At 41.5% G+C, this 22,235-nt stretch overlaps 1 protein-coding gene across 1 annotated transcript in view; it reads right to left on the reverse strand.

The window, feature by feature from the left end:
- Window positions 1–3,756: 3,756 nt before the first annotated feature.
- The window catches only part of LOC110486932 (ephrin-A2), a 221,369-nt gene continuing 202,890 nt past the window's right edge, over window positions 3,757–22,235 (reverse strand). The window contains exons 2-4 of the mRNA XM_021558831.2: window positions 20,895–21,187; window positions 10,264–10,329; window positions 3,757–4,712 (exon numbers count right to left, since the gene is read on the reverse strand). Coding sequence (XP_021414506.1) covers window positions 4,585–4,712; window positions 10,264–10,329; window positions 20,895–21,187 — 487 coding nt within the window. The 3' untranslated portion in view covers window positions 3,757–4,584. The remainder of the gene's footprint in view (window positions 4,713–10,263; window positions 10,330–20,894; window positions 21,188–22,235) is intronic.

Raw genomic sequence — 22,235 nt, forward strand, 5'->3', positions numbered from 1 at the left:
GATCAGCCTGTAGTGTGGTTTTCCACTTTAATTTTGAATGTGACTCCAGACCTCCATGGGTTGATAAATGTGATTTCCATTGATAATTTTTGTGTGATTTTGTTGTCAGCACATTCAACTATGTAAAGAAAAAAGTATTTAATAAGAATATTTCATTCATTCAGATCTAGGATGTGTTATTTTAGTGTTCCCTTTATTTTTTTGAGCAGTGTATATATATATATTTTTTTTAAATCCATATGCAGACATTATTTTTACCAAATTGGCTTATCAACATTAGACTGCAATTTAGTTTAGGTAAAGACACTGCAAACAACGTCCGAGAGCGCATGTTTGATTGAAACAGCAGTTCAGAATACTTTGATGATGTATTCACTCTGTAGCCTACAGTATAGAAATGTCACACTGTAAACCAGAGCTATATCCGCTATAGACAAAAAGCTTTATTTGTGTTTTCTCAATTTTTCCCCATAGCTTTCCTTTGTCAAAACAAGAACATTTCATATGAAATCCAAACATGTTTTATCCACATTAAAACCAACTAAAAATAAATTGATCTGATAACCACACCATGTTCTTCACCTTTAAAAAAAGCATTACAGGACTACAAGTACCAGAATGCATTGTGATACAAGCAGGAAAACAACAACAACAATAGCAAACGGCTGATTCTCTGTTTGACTGCAGAGACTGGTACCCTCGTCGCTCTAATATTTCAAGGGTCTACAATATAATTTCATTTCACATATGAATAACTTCTGCTGCCTCTTTGAAAAGTAAAGTAAGAAATAACATGGAATAAAGTCAAATATAAAAGTTGTATTTAGCTCACTTTTCTCCGAAATTTAGTTTATTTCTGCGTTCATTCGGATGTTCTCGACCAGCTGTCTGTAAATGGTCGGTCATGACCGGGGAGAGGAGTGTTCTATCACAAAGCCACAACATTACTCTCATACACTTCAGTCCCCCAGTCTTTTTTAGTGAAACGGAAAAGTCAATTTTGTAAAGCGGAAGTGCATCTGAGATTCCAAACGCCCACTGGAGTTTGTTTGGGGCCATTTCCGTCAGCTTTAAATGTACATGGAGGTCTGGCTCCCTTTCCGTCCCCTTTAAGTGTACATGGAGGTCTGGCTCCCTTTCCATCCCCTTTAAGTGTACATGGAGGTCTGGCTCCCTTTCCGTTCCCTTTAAGTGTACATGGAGGTCTGGCTCCCTTTCCATCCCCTTTAAGTGTACATGGAGGTCTGGCTCCCTTTCCATCCCCTTTAAGTGTACATGGAGGTCTGGCTCCCTTTCCATCACCTTTAAGTGTACATGGAGGTCTGGCTCCCTTTCCGACACCTTTAAGTGTACATGGAGGTCTGGCTCCCTTTCCATCCCCTTTAAGTGTACATGGAGGTCTGGCTCCCTTTCCATCCCCTTTAAGTGTACATGGAGGTCTGGCTCCCTTTCTGACACCTTTAAGTGTACATGGAGGTCTGGCTCCCTTTCCGACACCTTTAAGTGTACATGGAGGTCTGGCTCCCTTTCCGTCACCTTTAAGTGTACATGGAGGTCTGGCTCCCTTTCCGACACCTTTAAGTGTACATGGAGGTCTGGCTCCCTTTCCATCCCCTTTAAGTGTACATGGAGGTCTGGCTCCCTTTCCGACACCTTTAAGTGTACATGGAGGTCTGGCTCCCTTTCCGTCCCCTTTAAGTGTACATGGAGGTCTGGCTCCCTTTCCATCACCTTTAAGTGTACATGGAGGTCTGGCTCCCTTTCCATCCCCTTTAAGTGTACATGGAGGTCTGGCTCCCTTTCCGTCACCTTTAAGTGTACATGGAGGTCTGGCTTCCTTAGTGTTGCACAATACATTGTCCATTCCCCTCGTGATGACAGACCCTCAGTCTCCACAATGACCCAGCGGTCAACAGCCTTAGTACTGGGACTCAGACAAGAGGACCTGACATAGCAATGGGCACGTGTCATAGAGTGAAAACCTCACATTCAGAGCATGAGAGACAGAGAAAGAGAGGGGGCAGAGAATGAGACAGAGAGAGAGGGTAGAGTGAATGAGAGAGAGTGAGATAGAAGGGGTTAGAGAGAATGAGAGAAAGAGAGGGAGAGAGATGAGGGTAGAGAAAGAGAGAGAGAGAGAGAGAAAGAGAGAGAGAGAGAGAGAGAGGGAGAGAAAGAGAAGAGGGGTAGAGAGAGAGAGAGAGAGAGAGAGAGAGAGAGAGAGAGAAGAGGGAGGGGTAGAGAAAGAGATGAGGGGTAGAGAGAGAGAGAGGGGTAGAGAGAGAGGGGGGGTAGAGAGAGAGAGAGAAGATGGGTAGAGAGAGAAAGAGAGAGGAGGGGTAGAGAGAGAGCGAGAGAGAGAAGAGGGGTAGAGAGAGAGATGGGTAGAGAGAGAAAGAGAGAGGAGGGGTAGAGAGAGAGAGGTAGAGAGAGATGGGTAGAGAGAGAGAGAAAGAGAGGTAGAGAGAGAGAGAGGGGTAGAGAGAGAAAGAGAGAGGAGGGGTAGAGAGAGAGAGGTAGAGAGAGAGAGGGGTAGAGAGAGAGAGAAAGAGAGGTAGAGAGAGAGAGAGAGGGGTAGGGAGAGAGAGAGAGGGGTAGAGAGAGAGTGAGAGAAGAGGGGTAGAGAGAGAGAGAGGGGTAGAGAGAGAGAAGAGGGGTAGAGAGATGAGGGGGAGTAGAGAGAGAGAGAGAAGATGGGTAAAGAGATGAGGGGGGTACAGAGAGAGAGAAGAGGGGTAGAGAGAGAGAAGAGGGGTAGAGAGAGAGTGGTAGGGAGAGAGAGGGGTAGAGAGAGAAAGAGAGAGGAGGGGTAAAGAGATGAGGGGGAGTAGAGAGACAGAGAAGAGGGGTAAAGCACCGCAGCATGAGATGGAGAGACTCATATTGAATTCAGCACCAGTGGAAAAAAGGCAATTTTTGAAAAGGTTCATTTGTTTGTTTTTACATAACATTTTTTTGTATGACAAAAAGATCCTCTTTTAAAAAATCTACACTGCCCCGTCTGTGATGGGACCCCCATAGCATGTTTCAGAGGGTCTACACAGAGGTCTATGGCTGCTTACGACCTTGTTGGAGAGCCACGACAGCGCCGTCCCACCCCCCTGTTCTCCCGGTATAAAAGTTAAACAAGTGTCTTTGGCAGATTTACAGAAAAGGTCCTCATCTACTCTGGGACGATACTGCTAGAAATTACAAAGATGTTAGAAACTGGTCAGAGACACACAAGAAGAGAGAGAGAGAGAGAGAGAGAGAGAGAGAGAGAGAGAGAGAGAGAGAGAGAGAGAGAGAGAGAGAGAGACTGGTCAGAGACACACAAGAGGAGAGAGAGAGAGAGAGAGAGAGACTGGTCAGAGACACACAAGAAGAGAGAGAGAGAGAGAGAGAGACTGGTCAGAGACACACAAGAAGAGAGAGAGAGACTGGTCAGAGACACACAAGAAGAGAGAGAGAGAGAGAGAGAGCGAGAGAGAGAGAGACTGATCAGAGACGCACAAGAGGAGAGAGAGAGAGAGAGAGAGAGAGAGAGAGAGAGAGAGAGAGAAAGAGACTGGTCAGAGACACACAATAAGAGGGAGAGAGAGAGAGAGAGACTGGTCAGAGACACACAAGAAGAGAGAGAGAGACTGGTCAGAGACACACAAGAAGAGAGAGAGAGAGAGAGAGAGCGAGAGAGAGAGAGACTGGTCAGAGACACACAAGAAGAGAGAGAGAGAGAGAGAGAGAGAGAGAGAGAGAGAGAGACTGGTCAGAGACACACAAGAAGAGAGAGAGAGAGACTGGTCAGAGACACACAAGAAGAGAGAGAGAGAGAGAGAGAGAGAGAGAAAGAGACTGGTCAGAGACACACAAGAAGAGAGAGAGAGAGAGCGAGAGAGAGAAGGTTCACCTATGATCTATCACCACAGGAGCCAACGTGACAAAGTAATATACTACTGTATAATACACTGTAACAGAATGAACATGTACAAGTGGGACATTACTGAGCATAATCAAAGCACAAAGACTCAAAGAGAAACGCAAACAGTCCGAAGATGAAGATGCACATGAGAGGGTTCTTAAGTGGAGAAGACGTCACTGTCGACCATCCAGACACGTAGGAGGGGAGTTTGTGCTCAGTTCGGTTCAAAACCCCATCCATTTCTTGCACATCCCAGCGCTCCTCTGCAGCTGGGAGGCTGTTTTTGTAAAGACTTTAAGAAACTCCTTCCTGCCTTTAAGGGACTCCTTCTCGTCTTTAAGCGACTCCTTCCTGGTCCCCAGGACTACTCCACTTTATCGCCACCTGGACTTGAGCTGTAAGCTGAGGGTCAGAAGCCAGAGGTCATGAAGCAAGGGTTACGCTGAGGAGTTGGAGGGTTCTGAGGGAGGGGCAGTATGAGTTTACAGTGTCCAGATGGTGCATGTCGAGGGGTTGAGGGTGGAGGGTGGAGGAGAGTAGACTGATATGGGAGGAGGAGAGGACAGGCGTGGGGAGAGGGTGTGTGGAAGAGGCATGTCTCCTCGCAGGGGGCAGAGGCGGAAGAGTTGATGGGAAGTCGGGTGGGGGACTGTTTCAAGGGGGGTAAGGCCGGCGGGCCCAAGATGTTATGATGAGGACAGGAGAAGCGTGAGCAGCATGGCCAGCATGAGGGAGAGGCAGGGGGCGGCCACGCAACAGCCACCGGTGCTGTCGTCTGTCAGGAAGGGCTCTGGGGACTCATACACTGAGTCATCTGAAAGAGAGAGAGAGAGAGAGAGAGAGAGAGAGAGAGAGAGAGAGAGAGAGAGAGAGAGAGAGAGAGAGAGAGAGAGAGAGAGAAAGAGCGAGAGAGAGAAAGAGAGAGAAAGAGAGGGACAGACAGAGAGAGAGAGAGAGAGAGAGAGAGAGAGAGAGAGAGAGAGAGAGAGAAAGAGAGGGACAGACAGCCAGACAGACAGCCAGACAGACAGACAGACAGACAGACAGACAGAGACAGACAGAGAGAGAGAGTCGTTATGCTTCAAACAGGTTGCAATCTAACAATCTAATACAGTCAAATCCTTGTGCAGTTTCAATCTGGCTATATCTGGGCTTTGTCAAAAGCAAACACTGGCAAAGCTTACATTGACGCCTTTTGGTTCTTTTCTTCCTCGTGACCCAGATATGCTCTGACAATAGTCATACATACACGTGTGATGTTTACACCTCCCACTTTCACTGTCATCTCCAACGTTGACATGGGCAGAGTGAGAAGCGCTACATGTTGTTGACAGGTCTGCAGTGGGAGACTAGTCTTGAAGACACGAGTCACACCAATAGAGAGACAGACAATCAAACAGTGGGCGGGGCTGACTCCAGGAGAGTTGATGTACTGGCATATTTATTGTTAAAACACCTCAACTCCCTCTCCTTACAGCTGCCATGAGGAAAAGCTTTCTGATTCTGGAATACCTGACTAAATATAAAAGAGTTGGCCGTTTCCATTCCGACAAAATACATTAAAAAGGGGGGGGGGTTCTGGGAAAAACCAAGGTTAACCCCGGTCTCCCAAACAAGATTAGGATTGGACCCTCTCAGAGCAGTTGACAATAAACAGTCACATAGCAGACTTAGGGAAAGGAATTCTAAGGGTTTGGGCAGAGGATGGATTGAGGCTAGGCCTGGTTGTTTTGTATAATAAAGGTCTTTAACAGAAAGGTCCCCACATTCTCCACCATACTGCAATTGTAAATATGCACACACATATACAGTGCCTTGCGAAAGTATTCGGCCCCCTTGAACTTTGCGACCTTTTGCCACATTTCAGGCTTCAAACATAAAGATATAAAACTGTATTTTTTTTGTGAAGAATCAACAACAAGTGGGACACAATCATGAAGTGGAACGACATTTATTGGATATTTCAAACTTTTTTAACAAATCAAAAACTGAAAAATTGGGCGTGCAAAATTATTCAGCCCCTTTACTTTCAGTGCAGCAAACTCTCTCCAGAAGTTCAGTGAGGATCTCTGAATGATCCAATGTTGACCTAAATGACTAATGATGATAAATACAATCCACCTGTGTGTAATCAAGTCTCCGTATAAATGCACCTGCACTGTGATAGTCTCAGAGGTCCGTTAAAAGCGCAGAGAGCATCATGAAGAACAAGGAACACACCAGGCAGGTCCGAGATACTGTTGTGAAGAAGTTTAAAGCCGGATTTGGATACACAAATATTTCCCAAGCTTTAAACATCCCAAGGAGCACTGTGCAAGCGATAATATTGAAATGGAAGGAGTATCAGACCACTGCAAATCTACCAAGACCTGGCCGTCCCTCTAAACTTTCAGCTCATACAAGGAGAAGACTGATCAGAGATGCAGCCAAGAGGCCCATGATCACTCTGGATGAACTGCAGAGATCTACAGCTGAGGTGGGAGACTCTGTCCATAGGACAACAATCAGTCGTATATTGCACAAATCTGGCCTTTATGGAAAAATGGCAAGAAGAAAGCCATTTCTTAAAGATATCCATAAAAAGTGTCGTTTAAAGTTTGCCACAAGCCACCTGGGAGACTCACCAAACATGTGGAAGAAGGTGCTCTGGTCAGATGAAACCAAAATTGAACTTTTTGGCAACAATGCAAAACGTTATGTTTGGCGTAAAAGCAACACAGCTCATCACCCTGAACACACCATCCCCACTGTCAAACATGGTGGTGGCAGCATCATGGTTTGGGCCTGCTTTTCTTCAGCAGGGACAGGGAAGATGGTTAAAATTGATGGGAAGATGGATGGAGCCAAATACAGGACCATTCTGGAAGAAAACCTGATGTAGTCTGCAAAAGACCTGAGACTGGGACGGAGATTTGTCTTCCAACAAGACAATGATCCAAAACATAAAGCAAAATCTACAATGGAATGGTTCATAAATAAACATATCCAGGTGTTAGAATGGCCAAGTCAAAGTCCAGACCTGAATCCAATCGAGAATCTGTGGAAAGAACTGAAAACTGCTGTTCACAAATGCTCTCCATCCAACCTCACTGAGCTCGAGCTGTTTTGCAAGGAGGAATGGGAAAAAATTTCAGTCTCTCGATGTGCAAAACTGACAGAGACATAACCCAAGCAACTTACAGCTGTAATCGCAGCAAAAGGTGGCGCTACAAAGTATTAACTTAAGGGGGCTGAATAATTTTGCACGCCCAATTTTTCAGTTTTTGATTTGTTAAAAAAGTTTGAAATATCCAATAAATGTCGTTCCACTTCATGATTGTGTCCCACTTGTTGTTGATTCTTCACAAAAAAATACAGTTTTATATCTTTATGTTTGAAGCCTGAAATGTGGCAAAAGGTCGCAAAGTTCAAGGGGGCCGAATACTTTCGCAAGGCACTGTATATACATTTCACAATCTCCAACCCACACAGGATCCGTCTGGCCAACTTCCAAGCAAACCCACACCGAAATCTACCTGTGAATTGGGGCGGCAAGAGCCTAGTGGTTAGAGCATTGGACTAACAACCTAAAAGTTGCTAGATCGAAACCCTGAGCTGTCGTTTTTCCCCTGAACAAGGCAGTTAAGCCACTGTTCCTAGGCCGTCATTGAAAATAAGAATGTGTTCTTAACTGACTTGCCTAGTTAAATAAAGGTAAAATACATATTTTTAAAATCCCGACTTAATCACGGAATCCAATAAATGCGTTTCTCCTCCAGATATTCAGAGAGAGCAGTGCACATTAAAGAGCCAGAACTCATAACGATGTCAATATAACAATCAATCATTAGTCATACACTGGACTATTCTTCCTGTTTACTTTCAACAGTCTACTATTTATTATAGATGCTAAGGTAATTGAAATGTGCCTATGGCATAGGATTCCCTATAGGATTCATATTTATTACGATGTTTACATACCGTATATAATGTAATTGTATGTTCAAACAGTAAAACTTGTGATGCAATTACACTATGACACATAAGGAGCAACAAAAACAACATAGACAAAAATGCTATCATGCTAAAATGCCATGGCAACAAAAGAAAAGGACAATGGAGACGCTCCATAATAGACAGACTGTGTGATTTTCAATGATCATGTCATTGTTTTTTAACTGCCGTGGGAAATTGATCATCTCTAACATGTTTATTCGCAATTACACAGAGATAACGGAACGACACGACCAGTCAGGTTAATAAACTCCAAGTGAAAATCACCAGGAAATGACACTGTTCCAAATATTGACACAGTAGTGTGAGTTTAATACCTTTCCTTTTCTCCAAAGGCTTCGTACAAACAGCTTAAAATGAATGAATGCCTTCTGTGAGTCAGAAAAGGAACATACAACCGCAGATGGGCTGTCTTCCTTCATCTGGGGGGGGGTCTGCCTTCATCTGGGGGAGGGGCTGTCTGCCTTCATCTGGGGGGGGGGGGGGGGTCTGCCTTCATCTGGGGGGGGGGGGGGGGGGGGGCTGTCTGCCTTCATCTGGGGGGGGGGGGGGGGGGGGGGGGCTGTCTGCCTTCATCGAGCTGCCTTTAATAAACAAACAGCTGAAATGAAACCTCTCCATTCAAACCCAACAACAATGCACATGGAAAGGCATAGGCCTACAGTACAAGAGCACAAAATATACCGTATAAAAAAATACAATACATGTAACCACTAATATAACCAGGTAAATTGACTGAGAACACATTCTCATTTACAGCAACGACCTGGGGAATAGTTAGAGGAGAGAGGAGGGAGGGGGATGATTAGGGGGCCATGATGGTATGAGGGCCAGATTGGGCCGTACCTTGTGGGTACATCCTAACTACTCCATAGTGACCCGTAAGGTTTTGGAAGCACATTGGATGTGTATAACCTGTCCTCAGGAGATTTACTACAGCAAAATGATCCTTTAAAGAGCAGTGGAGAATGTCACCTCGCACCAACACTGGTCTGAGGTTACGCCAACTTTAAACCTCGTGTTTATGGTTGGGCTGGGACAATACCAGGATCACAATATTTTTTCCATGGCAAAAATGAAAACACGAAGCAGATCTAACTCTTTGGTCCTTTAAAAACTTGCAGTATGTAAAGTATTGTGTTCTATAGCTTGGAAAATAAATACGTGACTGGATGACAGCATAATGATGTTTGTTTCCAACATTAGGACTGTTTTCCTAAATAAGTTAAATTTGCTTCGTGTTTTGTTTGCTTGCCACAATACTAAGGAGTATCATGATACTGGTATTGTCCCAGTCCTAGTTTATGGCCAGTACCTGCTCTGCTGCCTGCTTCTGCAACAGATCTCTGAGGGAGCATCGGGCTTTGGTGAACGATGACTAGTTGGAGGTCAACAGAGTTCTGTGGGAGCATCGGGCTTTGGTGAACGATGACTAGTTGGAGGACAACAGATCTCTGTGGGAGCATCGGGCTTTGGTGAACGATGACTAGTTGGAGGTCAACAGATCTCTGTGGGAGCATCGGGCTTTGGTGAACGATGACTAGTTGGAGGTCAACAGAGTTCTGTGGGAGCATCGGGCTTTGGTGAACGATGACTAGTTGGAGGTCAACAGATCTCTGTGGGAGCATCGGGCTTTGGTGAACGATGACTAGTTGGAGGTCAACAGAGTTCTGTGGGAGCATCGGGCTTTGGTGAACGATGACTAGTTGGAGGTCAACAGATCTCTGTGGGAGCATCGGGCTTTGGTGAACGATGACTAGTTGGAGGTCAACAGAGTTCTGTGGGAGCATCGGGCTTTGGTGAACGATTTCTATCTATCTGATCAGTTAACACATTTATATCTGTCTAATCAGTTAACACATTTCTATCTATCTGATCAGTTAACACATTTCTATCTATCTGATCAGTTAACACATTTCTATCTATCTGATCAGTTAACACATTTCTATCTATCTGATCAGTTAACACATTTCTATCTATCTGATCAGTTAACACATTTCTATCTATCTGATCAGTTAACACATTTCTATCTATCTGATCAGTTAACACATTTCTATCTATCTGATCAGTTAACACATTTCTATCTGTCTGATCAGTTAACACATTTCTATCTATTTGTAGACATTAATATATATGGATTCCTATACAGCAATATAATGCACAATGGGTGTGATGAAAAGCTCTACAACATCCTAGAACGTGTGGCTGTCTCGTTTGCTGACTACACCCATTCTTCACAAGGCAGAATGAATGGCAAAGTTAGAAAGAGAAAGATGTTTTTGTTCTGAACAAAGGCCAGTGAAACTAAAATGGAGTGTAAGCAATTTCACAACGACATTCCCTAAAGACTGGATAGAGAAGAAAATACTCACTTGTGGGCTTGACATAGACTTTCAACTTCAAGCAGGGTTTACCGACAAGGTTAGGGTGTGGAGACGCTGGAACGAGAGAGAGAGAGCGAGAGAAAGAGAGAGAGAGAGAGAGAGAGAGAGAGAGAGAGAGAGAGAGAGAGAGAGATAGAGAGAGAGAGAGAGGGATGTGTTTGTTAATGAATAACACATTCAAACACATTCAGCAACAGTTTATTTGTCAAATCTCTGAGAAAATAGAGCAAATTATACTGCCTGGGAAGAACAGTAAGTGCGTTCCATTAGAGGGCTATAACTGACATGTCCCCTACACTTATTGGATCCAGATTTCACAGAGGTGATCCATTAGTCCTCTTTCAGTCCTCTTTCAGTCTTCTTTCAGTCCTCTTTCAGTCCTCTTTCAGTCCTCTTTCAGTCCTCTTTCAGTCTTCTTTCAGTCTTCTTTCAGTCCTCTTTCAGTCCTCTTTCAGTCCTCTTTCAGTCCTCTTTCAGTCTTCTTTCAGTCCTCTTTCAGTCCTCTTTCAGTCTTCTTTCAGTCCTCTTTCAGTCTTCTTTCAGTCCTCTTTCAGTCCTCTTTCAGTCCTCTTTCAGTCCTCTTTCAGTCTTCTTTCAGTCCTCTTTCAGTCTTCTTTCAGTCCTCTTTCAGTCCTCTTTCAGTCCTCTTTCAGTCTTCTTTCAGTCCTCTTTCAGTCTTCTTGCAGTCCTCTTTCAGTCTTCTTTCAGTCCTCTTTCAGTCTTCTTTCAGTCCTCTTTCAGTCTTCTTTCAGTCCTCTTTCAGTCTTCTTTCAGTCCTCTTTCGGTCTTCTTTCAGTCTTCTTTCAGTCTTCATTCAGTCTTCTTTCCGTCCTCTTTCAGTCCTCTTTCAGTCCTCTTTCAGTCTTCTTTCAGTCCTCTTTCAGTCCTCTTTCAGTCCTCTTTCAGTCCTCTTTCAGTCTTCTTTCAGTCCTCTTTCAGTCTTCTTTCAGTCCTCTTTCCGTCTTCTTTCAGTCCTCTTTCAGTCCTCTTTCAGTCTTCTTTCAGACCTCTTTCAGTCGTCTTTCAGTCTTCTTTCAGTCTTCTTTTAGTCTTCTTTCAGTCCTCTTTCAGTCTTCTTTCAGTCCTCTTTCAGTCTTCTTTCAGTCTTCTTTCAGTCCTCTTTCAGTCTTCTTTCAGTCTTCTTTCAGGTCCTCTTTCAGTCCTCTTTCAGTCTTCTTTCAGTCCTCTTTCAGTCCTCTTTCAGTCCTCTTTCAGTCTTCTTTCAGTCTTCTTTCAGTCTCCCCGCAAAATTAATTCACACCATTTTATAAGCAACCCGTTGAGGGGCAGGATGCAATTCTGTGTGAAAACAACGGTAACCAACTTGGTATTTTGTAACACCTGAGGAGTTTTTGACCCTTGTCTTCTTGTGTAACCCTGTCTCTCTAACAGTTGGAACACGGAACACCGTGATGGCCAGGTGCTGCATGTCCTGAGACGTTAGTTTTGCTCACTAATCACTTTGCAGGCTGTAACTGTGACTGGGAGTGCTAGGAACAAAACTCCACTACTTCACGGTCCAAGTTCCTCAGTTTACTCACCCACCATATGGCTCAGTAAGGAAAAACAACAAGCAACTCAGTGCAACCTCTGATATGCTAATAGCATCACTGGAAAGAACCAAAACACCACAGCATCGGGAATAGCCAAAGAAAGAATAGCCCGACTGCTAAATAGTCAATTAATGGTACCCGAACTATCTGCACTGACTCTCTATCTTGCACGGATCCTATACACATTCACATACACTATACACACACACAGACAAAACACACGCAAACTGACACACTCTTTAACACTCATCATATGCTGCTGCTACTCTGTTCTTTATTTTACTCTTATTATTATCTATCCTGATGCCTAGTCACTTTACCCTGCCTTCATGTACATATCTACCTCAAATACCTTATTATTATCTATCCTGATGCCTAGTCACTTTACCCTGCCTTCATGTACATATCTACCTCAAATACCTTATTATTATCTATCCTGATGTCTGGTCTCTTTACCCTGCCTTCATGTACATATCTACCTCAAATACCTTATTATTACCTATCCTGATGTCTAGTCTCTTTACCCTTCCTTCATGTACATATCTACCTCAAATACCTTATTATTATCTATCCTGATGCCTAGTCACTTTACCCTGCCTTCATGAACATATCTACCTCAAATACCTTATTATTATCTATCCTGATGCCTAGACACTTTACCCTGCCTTCATGTACATATCTACCTCAAATACCTTATTATTATCTATCCTGATGTCTAGTCTCTTTACCCTGCCTTCATGTACATATCTACCTCAAATACCTTATTATTATCTATCCTGATGCCTAGTCACTTTACCCTGCCTTCATGTACATATCTACCTCAAATACCTTATTATTATCTATCCTGATGCCTAGACACTTTACCCTGCCTTCATGTACATATCTACCTCAAATACCTTATTATTACCTATCCTGATGCCTAATCACTTTACCCTGCCTTCATGTACATATCTACCTCAAATACCTTATTATTATCTATCCTGATGTCTAGTCACTTTACCCTGCCTTCATGTACATATCTACCTCAAATACCTTATTATTATCTATCCTGATGCCTAGTCACTTTACCCTGCCTTCATGTACATATCTACCTCAAATACCTTATTATTATCTATCCTGATGCCTAGTCACTTTACCTTCCCTTCATGTACATATCTACCTCAAATACCTTATTATTATCTATCCTGATGCCTAGTCACTTTACCTTCCCTTCATGTACATATCTACCTCAAATACCTTATTATTATCTATCCTGATGTCTAGTCTCTTTACCCTGCCTTCATGTACATACCTACCTCAAATACCTTATTATTATCTATCCTGATGCCTAGTCACTTTACCCTGCCTTCATGTACATATCTACCTCAAATACCTTATTATTATCTATCCTGATGCCTAGTCACTTTACCTTCCCTTCATGTACATATCTACCTCAAATACCTTATTATTATCTATCCTAATGCCTAGTCCCTTTACCCTGCCTTCATGTACATATCTACCTCAAAACCCTTATTATTATCTATCCTGATGCCTAGACACTTTACCCTGCCTTCATGTACATATCTACCTCAAATACCTTATTATTATCTATCCTGATGCCTAGACACTTTACCCTGCCTTCATGTACATATCTACCTCAAATAACTTATTATTATCTATTCTGATGCCTAGTCTCTTTACCCTGACTTCATGTACATATCTACCTCAAGTGACTCATACCTCTGCACATTGATCTGGTACTGGTACTCCCTGTATATACCTCTGCACATTGATCTGGTACTGGTACTCCCTGTATATACCTCTGCACATTGATCTGGTACTGGTACTCCCTGTATATACCTCTGCACATTGATCTGGTACTGGTACTCCCTGTATATACCTCTGCACATTGATCTGGTACTGGTACTCCCTGTATATACCTCTGCACATTGATCTGGTACTGGTACTCCCTGTATATACCTCTGCACATTGATCTGGTACTGGTACTCCCTGTATATACCTCTGCACATTGATCTGGTACTGGTACTCCCTGTATATACCTCTGCACATTGATCTCGTACTGGTACTCCCTGTATATACCTCTGCACATTGATCTGGTACTGGTACTCCCTGTATATACCTCTGCACATTGATCTGGTACTGGTACTCCCTGTATATACCTCTGCACATTGATCTGGTACTGGTACTCCCTGTATATACCTCTGCACATTGATCTGGTACTGGTACTCCCTGTATATACCTCTGCACATTGATCTGGTACTGGTACTCCCTGTATATACCTCCATTCTTGTGTATTTTATACCTCGTTACTATTTTTTATTATTATTGAAAAATATTTTTCAACTGCATCGTTAGGATGGCTCATAGGGAAGCATTTCACTGAAAAGTCTACACCAGCTGTGATATCATTTGATTTGAACCAGCGAGAGAGCCAGAGAGAGACTTTGAGCCACAGAACGTTGGTGGCACCTTACTTGGCGAGGACGGGCTCATGATAATGGCTGGAGCGGAATTAGTGGAATGGTATCAAATACATCAAACATGGTTTCCATGTGTTTGATGCCATTCCATTCGCTCCGTTCCAGTGAATGTTATGAGCCGTCCTCCCCTCAGCAGCCTCCACTGATTTGGACGTAGTGCTGCATTTTAACCTTGGAAAACTATTTTGTACTTTTGTCATTTCACTGTGGCAAATTATGTTTTACTTTGTCTCTCGGTATCCATAAAATAACACTGTTTTACTTTGTCTCTTGTTGTCCATAAAATAACACTGTTTTACTTTGTCTCTCGGTGTCCATAAAATAACACTGTTTTACTTTGTCTTGTTGTCCATAAAATAACACTGTTTTACTTTGTCTTGTTGTCCATAAAATAACACTGTTTTACTTTGTCTTGTTGTCCATAAAATAACACTGTTTTACTTTGTCTCTCGGTGTCCATAAAATAACACTGTTTTACTTTGTCTCTTGTTGTCCATAAAATAACACTGTTTTACTTTGTCTCTCGGTGTCCATAAAATAACAATGTTTTACTTTGTCTCTCGGTGTCCATAAAATAACACTGTTTTACTTTGTCTCTCGGTATCCATAAAATAACACTGTTTTACTTTGTCTTGTTGTCCATAAAATAACACTGTTTTACTTTGTCTCTCGGTGTCCATAAAATAACACTGTTTTACTTTGTCTCTCGGTGTCCATAAAATAACACTGTTTTACTTTGTCTCTTGTTGTCCATAAAATAACACTGTTTTACTTTGTCTCTCGGTGTCCATAAAATAACACTGTTTTACTTTGTCTCTCGGTATCCATAAAATAACACTGTTTTACTTTGTCTCTTGTTGTCCATAAAATAACACTGTTTTACTTTGTCTCTTGTTATCCATAAAATAACACTGTTTTACTTTGTCTCTCGGTGTCCATAAAATAACACTGTTTTACTTTGTCTCTCGGTGTCCATAAAATAACACTGTTTTACTTTGTCTCTTGTTGTCCATAAAATAACACTGTTTTACTTTGTCTCTTGTTGTCCATAAAATAACACTGCTTTACTTTGTCTCTTGTTGTCCATAAAATAACACTGTTTTACTTTGTCTTGTTGTCCATAAAATAACACTGTTTTACTTTGTCTCTCGGTATCCATAAAATAACACTGCTTTACTTTGTCTCTTGTTGTCCATAAAATAACACTGTTTTACTTTGTCTCTTGTTGTCCATAAAATAACACTGTTTTACTTTGTCTCTTGTTGTCCATAAAATAACACTGCTTTACTTTGTCTCTTGTTGTCCATAAAATAAAACTGTTTTACTTTGTCTTGTTGTCCATAAAATAACACTGTTTTACTTTGTCTCTCGGTATCCATAAAATAACACTGCTTTACTTTGTCTCTTGTTGTCCATAAAATAACACTGTTTTACTTTGTCTCTTGTTGTCCATAAAATAACACTGTTTTACTTTGTCTCTTGTTGTCCATAAAATAACACTGCTTTACTTTGTCTCTTGTTGTCCATAAAATAACACTGTTTTACTTTGTCTTGTTGTCCATAAAATAACACTGCTTTACTTTGTCTCTTGTTGTCCATAAAATAACACTGTTTTACTTTGTCTCTTGTTGTCCATAAAATAACACTGTTTTACTTTGTCTCTCGGTGTCCATAAAATAACACTGTTTTACTTTGTCTCTCGGTGTCCATAAAATAACACTGTTTTACTTTGTCTCTCGGTGTCCATAAAATAACACTGCTTTACTTTGTCTCTCGGTATCCATAAAATAACACTGTTTTACTTTGTCTCTCGGTATCCATAAAATAACACTGTTTTACTTTGTCTCTCGGTATCCATAAAATAACACTGTTTTACTTTGTCTCTCGGTATCCATAAAATAACACTGTTTTATTTTGTCTTGAATCCATAAAATAACACTGTTTTACTTTGTCTCTCGGTGTCCATAAAATAACACTGTTTTACTTTGTCTCTCGGTGTCCATAAAATAACACTGTTTTACTTTGTCTCTTGTTGTCCATAAAATAACACTGTTTTACTTTGTCTCTCGGTGTCCATAAAATAACACTGTTTTACTTTGTCTCTCGGTGTCCATAAAATAACACTGTTTTACTTTGTCTCTTGTTGTCCATAAAATAACACTGTTTTACTTTCTCTTGTTATCCATAAAATAACACTGTTTTACTTTGTCTCTCGGTGTCCATAAAATAACACTGTTTTACTTTGTCTCTCGGTATCCATAAAATAACACTGTTTTACTTTGTCTCTTGTTGTCCATAAAATAACACTGTTTTACTTTGTCTCTTGTTATCCATAAAATAACACTGTTTTACTTTGTCTCTCGGTGTCCATAAAATAACACTGTTTTACTTTGTCTCTCGGTGTCCATAAAATAACACTGTTTTACTTTGTCTCTTGTTGTCCATAAAATAACACTGTTTTACTTTGTCTCTTGTTGTCCATAAAATAACACTGCTTTACTTTGTCTCTTGTTGTCCATAAAATAACACTGTTTTACTTTGTCTTGTTGTCCATAAAATAACACTGTTTTACTTTGTCTCTCGGTATCCATAAAATAACACTGCTTTACTTTGTCTCTTGTTGTCCATAAAATAACACTGTTTTACTTTGTCTCTTGTTGTCCATAAAATAACACTGTTTTACTTTGTCTCTTGTTGTCCATAAAATAACACTGCTTTACTTTGTCTCTTGTTGTCCATAAAATAACACTGTTTTACTTTGTCTTGTTGTCCATAAAATAACACTGCTTTACTTTGTCTCTTGTTGTCCATAAAATAACACTGTTTTACTTTGTCTCTTGTTGTCCATAAAATAACACTGTTTTACTTTGTCTCTTGTTGTCCATAAAATAACACTGCTTTACTTTGTCTTGTTGTCCATAAAATAACACTGTTTTACTTTGTCTCTCGGTGTCCATAAAATAACACTGTTTTACTTTGTCTCTCGGTGTCCATAAAATAACACTGTTTTACTTTGTCTCTCGGTGTCCATAAAATAACACTGTTTTACTTTGTCTCTCGGTGTCCATAAAATAACACTGCTTTACTTTGTCTCTCGGTATCCATAAAATAACACTGTTTTACTTTGTCTCTCGGTATCCATAAAATAACACTGTTTTACTTTGTCTCTCGGTATCCATAAAATAACACTGTTTTACTTTGTCTCTCGGTGTCCATAAAATAACACTGTTTTACTTTGTCTCTCGGTATCCATAAAATAACACTGTTTTACTTTGTCTCTCGGTGTCCATAAAATAACACTGTTTTACTTTGTCTCTTGTTGTCCATAAAATAACACTGTTTTACTTTGTCTCTCGGTGTCCATAAAATAACAATGTTTTACTTTGTCTCTCGGTGTCCATAAAATAACACTGTTTTACTTTGTCTCTCGGTATCCATAAAATAACACTGTTTTACTTTGTCTCTCGGTATCCATAAAATAACACTGTTTTACTTTGTCTCTCGGTATCCATAAAATAACACTGTTTTACTTTGTCTTGAATCCATAAAATAACACTGTTTTACTTTGTCTCTCGGTGTCCATAAAATAACACTGTTTTACTTTGTCTCTCGGTGTCCATAAAATAACACTGTTTTACTTTGTCTCTTGTTGTCCATAAAATAACACTGTTTTACTTTGTCTCTCGGTGTCCATAAAATAACACTGTTTTACTTTGTCTCTCGGTGTCCATAAAATAACACTGTTTTACTTTGTCTCTTGTTGTCCATAAAATAACACTGTTTTACTTTCTCTTGTTATCCATAAAATAACACTGTTTTACTTTGTCTCTCGGTGTCCATAAAATAACACTGTTTTACTTTGTCTCTCGGTATCCATAAAATAACACTGTTTTACTTTGTCTCTTGTTGTCCATAAAATAACACTGTTTTACTTTGTCTCTTGTTATCCATAAAATAACACTGTTTTACTTTGTCTCTCGGTGTCCATAAAATAACACTGTTTTACTTTGTCTCTCGGTGTCCATAAAATAACACTGTTTTACTTTGTCTCTTGTTGTCCATAAAATAACACTGTTTTACTTTGTCTCTTGTTGTCCATAAAATAACACTGCTTTACTTTGTCTCTTGTTGTCCATAAAATAACACTGTTTTACTTTGTCTTGTTGTCCATAAAATAACACTGTTTTACTTTGTCTCTCGGTATCCATAAAATAACACTGCTTTACTTTGTCTCTTGTTGTCCATAAAATAACACTGTTTTACTTTGTCTCTTGTTGTCCATAAAATAACACTGTTTTACTTTGTCTCTTGTTGTCCATAAAATAACACTGCTTTACTTTGTCTCTTGTTGTCCATAAAATAACACTGTTTTACTTTGTCTTGTTGTCCATAAAATAACACTGCTTTACTTTGTCTCTTGTTGTCCATAAAATAACACTGTTTTACTTTGTCTCTTGTTGTCCATAAAATAACACTGTTTTACTTTGTCTCTTGTTGTCCATAAAATAACACTGCTTTACTTTGTCTTGTTGTCCATAAAATAACACTGTTTTACTTTGTCTCTCGGTGTCCATAAAATAACACTGTTTTACTTTGTCTCTCGGTGTCCATAAAATAACACTGTTTTACTTTGTCTCTCGGTGTCCATAAAATAACACTGTTTTACTTTGTCTCTCGGTATCCATAAAATAACACTGTTTTACTTTGTCTCTCGGTATCCATAAAATAACACTGTTTTACTTTGTCTTGTTGTCCATAAAATAACACTGTTTTACTTTGTCTCTCGGTATCCATAAAATAACACTGTTTTACTTTCTCTTGTTGTCCATAAAATAACACTATTTTTATTTTATATATTCGGTATTTAATAACACTGTTTTATTTTCATTAAAATATAAAATATCAGGCACCAAAATGGCCACTTTCTTGCATCAGCATTTTTGGTATTTGGTCTTTTGAAAAACGGTAGGGAATCAATCCAGATGGGAAAAGGTGTGTGGTTTGTGTTCAAGGTGGGTGTGTTTATTTGGGTTTGTATTTGAGTGTGCATATTTGGTATTTGCGCCTGAGTGCACATGGGGTGGAGAGGGGGGTGGAGAAGGGGTTGGGGGGTAAGGGGATATGGGATAGAGGGGTAGGGGTATAGGGGGGGTATGGGGTAGACGGATGGGGGTATGGGGTAGAGAGATGGGGGAGAGGGGTAGGGGTAGAGGGATGGGGGTATGGGGTCGAGGGATGGGGGTATGGGGTAGAGGAGGTTAGAAAGGTAGGGTTATGGGATAGAGGAGGTTAGAGAGGTATGGGGTAGGGGTAGGGGGTAGAGGAGGTTAGAAAGGTAGGGGGCTCAACGACTGGAAGTCTATGGGACCCGTCACTGTGCTAACGCTAGTAGCAACCCCCCCCCCCCCCCCACATGAACACACTGCACCTGGCACATGTGACCACGGAAGGGTAAAGATGCCTCCGAAGCAGGAAAATGGGAAGTGGCGTGCATACCGCGACCTTGAAGTCAAAGTGGGCGTGTGTGGGTGTGATGCATCCGATAGGCGAGGTGTCACGTCTGTCTGGCCGTGTATAACCCGCTGCACCGCAGTCCGGAGCCAGAAGGACACAATTACCCCCATCAAGTTCCCTTGGCTAAATATGATTTGACCAATCAGCATAATTTGAAGCGTTCTGCATGAGGTCGCCGGTAACTGGTTTTGCACCGATCACGCCCTGTGAAGCTAAGCACCCAGCTAATAGCTTGCTGCCATTTGACAAATTTGAATTTTAATCAAGGGGTGTAAGAAAATGGGTGCCACACAAAAGGATGGCAGGTCAGGCACAAAACACGTGGATGGACAAGTCAACCGGAATCTGGAGATAAACGATATGTCCGGGCTCCCCTCTGGTTAGGCCGCTGTATGTTGTGATTGGTAACAGTCTGTTTGATTATGGCTTTATTTCATGCTCCATGATTTTCCTTGTAACAGCTTAATTACATTGCTTTTGCCACGTAACTATGTTTTGTTTAAATTCAACTAATTAGCGCAAGGAACCATTTGATATCAACTGGTTTGTAGTTATATTGAATTACTTCAAAGAAGTACCTGGTAACAATTGTTCTTTTCTAGTAAATAGAAGGTAAAGTTGGTTTTGATGCAGAATAATCATCCGCCACTTGTCTGTGTATACAGGCTGTGCTCTACCTCTCTGGCTCTCACACTGTGGTGTGAACAGACCGTTTCTGGTTGGTTCCTAGCCCTGGCACTAGCAGGGAGCCATGCATGAGAGCCAAATGAAACCACAAAGCAAAGCCTATTAATGAAACCCCTACCGCTATTTTGGCTTCCTCCCCTTCCTCCCCTGCTTCCCACCAAATGAGATCAAATCAACCTTCAAATGACCAGGAGACAAGTAGATCCGTGTGACATTCCCTGAACTTCATCAACTAAAGAGTGATGGGTTGACAGCGGTGAATGTTCTTTGAAGGGTTGCAGATGCTTCTGTTTGGTGTGGAAAGTCATTTCTTCTTCGCATATTCTTTTCTCTACCTAACTTGGGGTCATAACCAGTGTGGGGGTGAATCAAATGTTCTACTTACAGATGTAGTAGTACTCGTGACCTGGCCGGAACTCGAACCCTAGTGAGAAGGGAGTGAAGAGCTGGAACTTCTCGGAGAACTTGAGAGGTCCGTTGGGGCTCTGTGGCCGGTTGCACTCCCAGCGCTTGAAGCCCTTCATGCGGTGGTCGCAGGTGGTGTAGCCGTCGTAGTTGACCATGAAGAGGATGTAACGCTCCATGCGCTCCAGGGGGAGCGGGTCCTCGTAGTGGGGGCAGTAGATGTCCAGGTAGTCGTTGATGGCCACCTCCACGGTGTACTCCCCATGGAGAAACCTGCAGATGAGACAGAGGCTAAATATTAACATCAACTGTTTTATAAACATGTAATATAGGCATGTACTCTAACAGAGCTCCAGATGAAACATTGTTAAAGTGGCCAATGTTGCTCCCCCTGAGTGACCCAACTAAATGACTATGCATTCCACCTAAAGCACTCTCAACGACAGACTTGGGCCCAAAACACTACCTATCAACAGCACCTATCGTCCATCTGATACATACTAATACAGAAAGCTATAAAGACAGCATAACATGGTGCTAATATTCTATGGACAAAGGAGCTGGGTGAGGAGGATGAGGAAGAGGTGGTGAATTGGTGCAGAAAGAGGACAGCGGCCTGGAGGCAGGGGTTCACAGAGTGAACCCCTTCATTAAGCTCTTTCACAGGGCCCTGGCTCTCGCCCAGCTATGGCCAAATGACTGTCGCCCATGGCTATTTCGATACAAATTGAGCACCTGCACGGTGGTGCATGTTTACAGGGAGCTATACTGCCCTTGCCCCCATGGCTATTCGCTCCATCGCACGGGGCCAAGTGAAACGCAAGCACACAAATCATAGCCTAGAAGACGATTGCGTAGCTCCATCTCCACTTTCTCCAGGCCCTAGTCCTCTGTCTGGCTCAATCACACTACATGTGGATTTTCCTAATAGTTTTGTGGAAGTAATAAGTCGTTTGGGGGCATCGGGGGGCACGTGCTACGCCACTGCTTATAACTATAGGTTAAGTATAACTGTAAGAAATCTAAGATGTGTCAAATAAATGATATCCAGCTCAGGGCTCAGCTCTGCATTTGGTTTGTTACCTTACTAGTTAGGTGGCTAGATGTCAAGATCAACATCCCTGTTTGCCTACTTTTATAATTTGTAAAATAACTCATTTTGGGGAAAAGTTGTAGTTTTTAGCGCCCCCTTGTGTGCACAGTCGGTAACTTCGTATTAGAGGTCGACCGATTATGATTTTTCAACGCCGATACCGATTATTGGAGGACCAAAAAAGCCGATACCGATTAAACGGCTGATTTTTATTGATTTATTTGTAAT

Source organism: Oncorhynchus mykiss, chromosome 1, assembly GCF_013265735.2.
Source record: "Oncorhynchus mykiss isolate Arlee chromosome 1, USDA_OmykA_1.1, whole genome shotgun sequence".
NCBI lineage: Eukaryota > Metazoa > Chordata > Actinopteri > Salmoniformes > Salmonidae > Oncorhynchus > Oncorhynchus mykiss.